Source organism: Nicotiana attenuata, chromosome 2 (genome assembly GCF_001879085.1).
Source record: "Nicotiana attenuata strain UT chromosome 2, NIATTr2, whole genome shotgun sequence".
Taxonomy (NCBI): domain Eukaryota; kingdom Viridiplantae; phylum Streptophyta; class Magnoliopsida; order Solanales; family Solanaceae; genus Nicotiana; species Nicotiana attenuata.
Window position 1 is genome coordinate 74,648,761 of NC_031990.1, and position 2,109 is coordinate 74,650,869.

The following is a 2,109-nucleotide window of genomic DNA, read 5'->3' on the forward strand; positions in this document are numbered from 1 at the left end:
TAAAAGGAAAACGAAAAACTTACATGTGCGCAGTCGGGTCACCTCGTGCGCGGCCGCGCAAGTGAGGCAGTACACTGGTGAATGTGCGCGGTCAAGTGCGCGGTCACCCTTCCAGGTGCACGGCCGTTCACATTTCGCATCGTTTGACGTTGCCTTTTGCGTGACCATATGCGTGAGGTGCCCTACCAGGTGCACGGTCGTGCACGGATACATTCAAAAGGGGCCTTTTAGACACCTTAGTTCCTACCTTCCGCGACATATACCTTCCCGCACCTACCACATCATAATATATATTAATATCTATCTATTATACGCTATAAACAAAAGTGGGAAAAAATTAACTAGTAGAAGAGTTAGAGGTAGTTCTGAGTTATAGTCGTCAGCTTGACTCAGCCGGGCATCCTCAATTGATTTTGATGCTCAAGGATTGCTGAGAAAATCCTCCAGCAAGATACGGTTTTAGCCTGTGCCCATTCACTTTGAAACTCTCTGTTCCGTCCATGTTCTGAATCTCAATTGCCCCATATGGTGATACATGTTTCACCACATACGGTCCCGTCCATCTAGACTTGAATTTTCCGAGGAACAATCTGAGTCTACTATTGTACAGTAAGACTTTGTCCCATTCATGAAACTCCTTTGGCTTAATTAGGCGATCATGCCACCTTTTAGTCTTTTCCTTGAAAATCTGCGCATTTTCACACGCGTCCAATCTAAACTCCTTCAATGCATTCATCTGAGCCAACCTGTGTTCACCTGCAAGACTAAGATCAAGACTAATCATCTTAATTGCCCAATAAGCTTTATGTTCTATCTCAACAGGCAGATGACATGATTTTCCATACACTAGTTTGAACGGTGAAGTCCCTATGATTGTTTTGAACGCAGTTCTCTACGCCCATAGAGCTTCTTCCAACGTTACAGACCAAATCCTTACAAGAAGCATCAACCTTCTTTTCAAGAATTCGTTTAAGTTCACAGTTAGACACTTCGACTTTCCCACTAGTTTGGGCATGGTACGGGGTTCCTGTTTTATGTGTGAGCCTATACTTGGACAGTAGTGCAGCAAACTGCTTGTTCACAAAGTGTGACCCATTGTCACTGATAATCACTCGAGGCATCCCAAAAGCGGGTAAAGATGTTCTTCCGTAAGAACTCACACACCACTCGAGCATCATTGATCCTAGTAGGGATTTCTTCGACCCACTTACAGACGTAGTCAATGGCTACTAGGACATACTCATAAGAATGTGACGATGGGAACGGACCCATGAAGTCAATGCCCCAAACGTCAAAAATTTCACATAGTAGAATGGAGTTGAGAGGCCTTTCGTCCCTCTTGCTAATATTACCTACCCTTTGACAATTTTCACATGCAGCTACATACGCTCGTGTGTCTTTGTACAAAGTAGTCCAAAAGAAACTGAATTCCATGACCTTTGCTGTAGTGCGATTTCCACCATAGTGTCCTCCAGCTGCTCCATCATGACAGTGAGACAGAATGCTTACCATCTCTCCATGAGGCACACATCTTCGAATCACACCATCTACACATAGCTTAAACAAGAAAGGGTCATTCCAAAAATAACATTTTACCTCACTTTGCAGCTTCTTTTTCTAATTGGAGGTCAAGTCGTATGGCAGCCACCCACTAGCCAAGAGGTTGGCTATGTCGGCGAACCATGGTGGTCTATCGAAGACTACTGCAATGGAAAAATCTGCTTATCTGGGAACTCTTCTCGAATGTCCACCGCTTTAACAGGTGGTTTCTCTAATCGCGACAGGTGGTCAGCCACTTGATTTTCTGTTGCCTTCATGTCCTTGATTTCTAGATCAAATTCTTGCAGCAACAATACCCACTGCACCAGACGCGGTTTGGACTCTCCCTTACTCAGCAAATATTTCAGTGTTGAGTGATCAGTATGCACTATTACCTTGCTTCCCACAAAATAGGACCTAAACTTCTCAAAAGCAAAGACTACTGCAAAAAACTCCTTCTCTGTGGTAGCATAGTTCATTTGAGCATCATTCAAGTTCCGTCTTGTATAGTAAATGGCGCAGAATAGTTTATCTCTCCTCTGCCCCAGCACTACTCCTACCGCCTTATCA

General features: G+C 44.1%; 1 protein-coding gene across 1 annotated transcript; it reads right to left on the minus strand.

Annotated features, from left to right (window-relative positions):
- LOC109221110 lies at nt 404–1,512 on the minus strand. The gene is made up of 3 exons (XM_019385575.1): nt 1,357–1,512; nt 821–1,070; nt 404–756 (listed from the first exon to the last, which is right to left on the minus strand). The coding sequence occupies exons 1-3, from the start codon at nt 1,510–1,512 to the stop codon at nt 404–406; spliced, it is 759 nt and encodes a 252-aa protein (XP_019241120.1).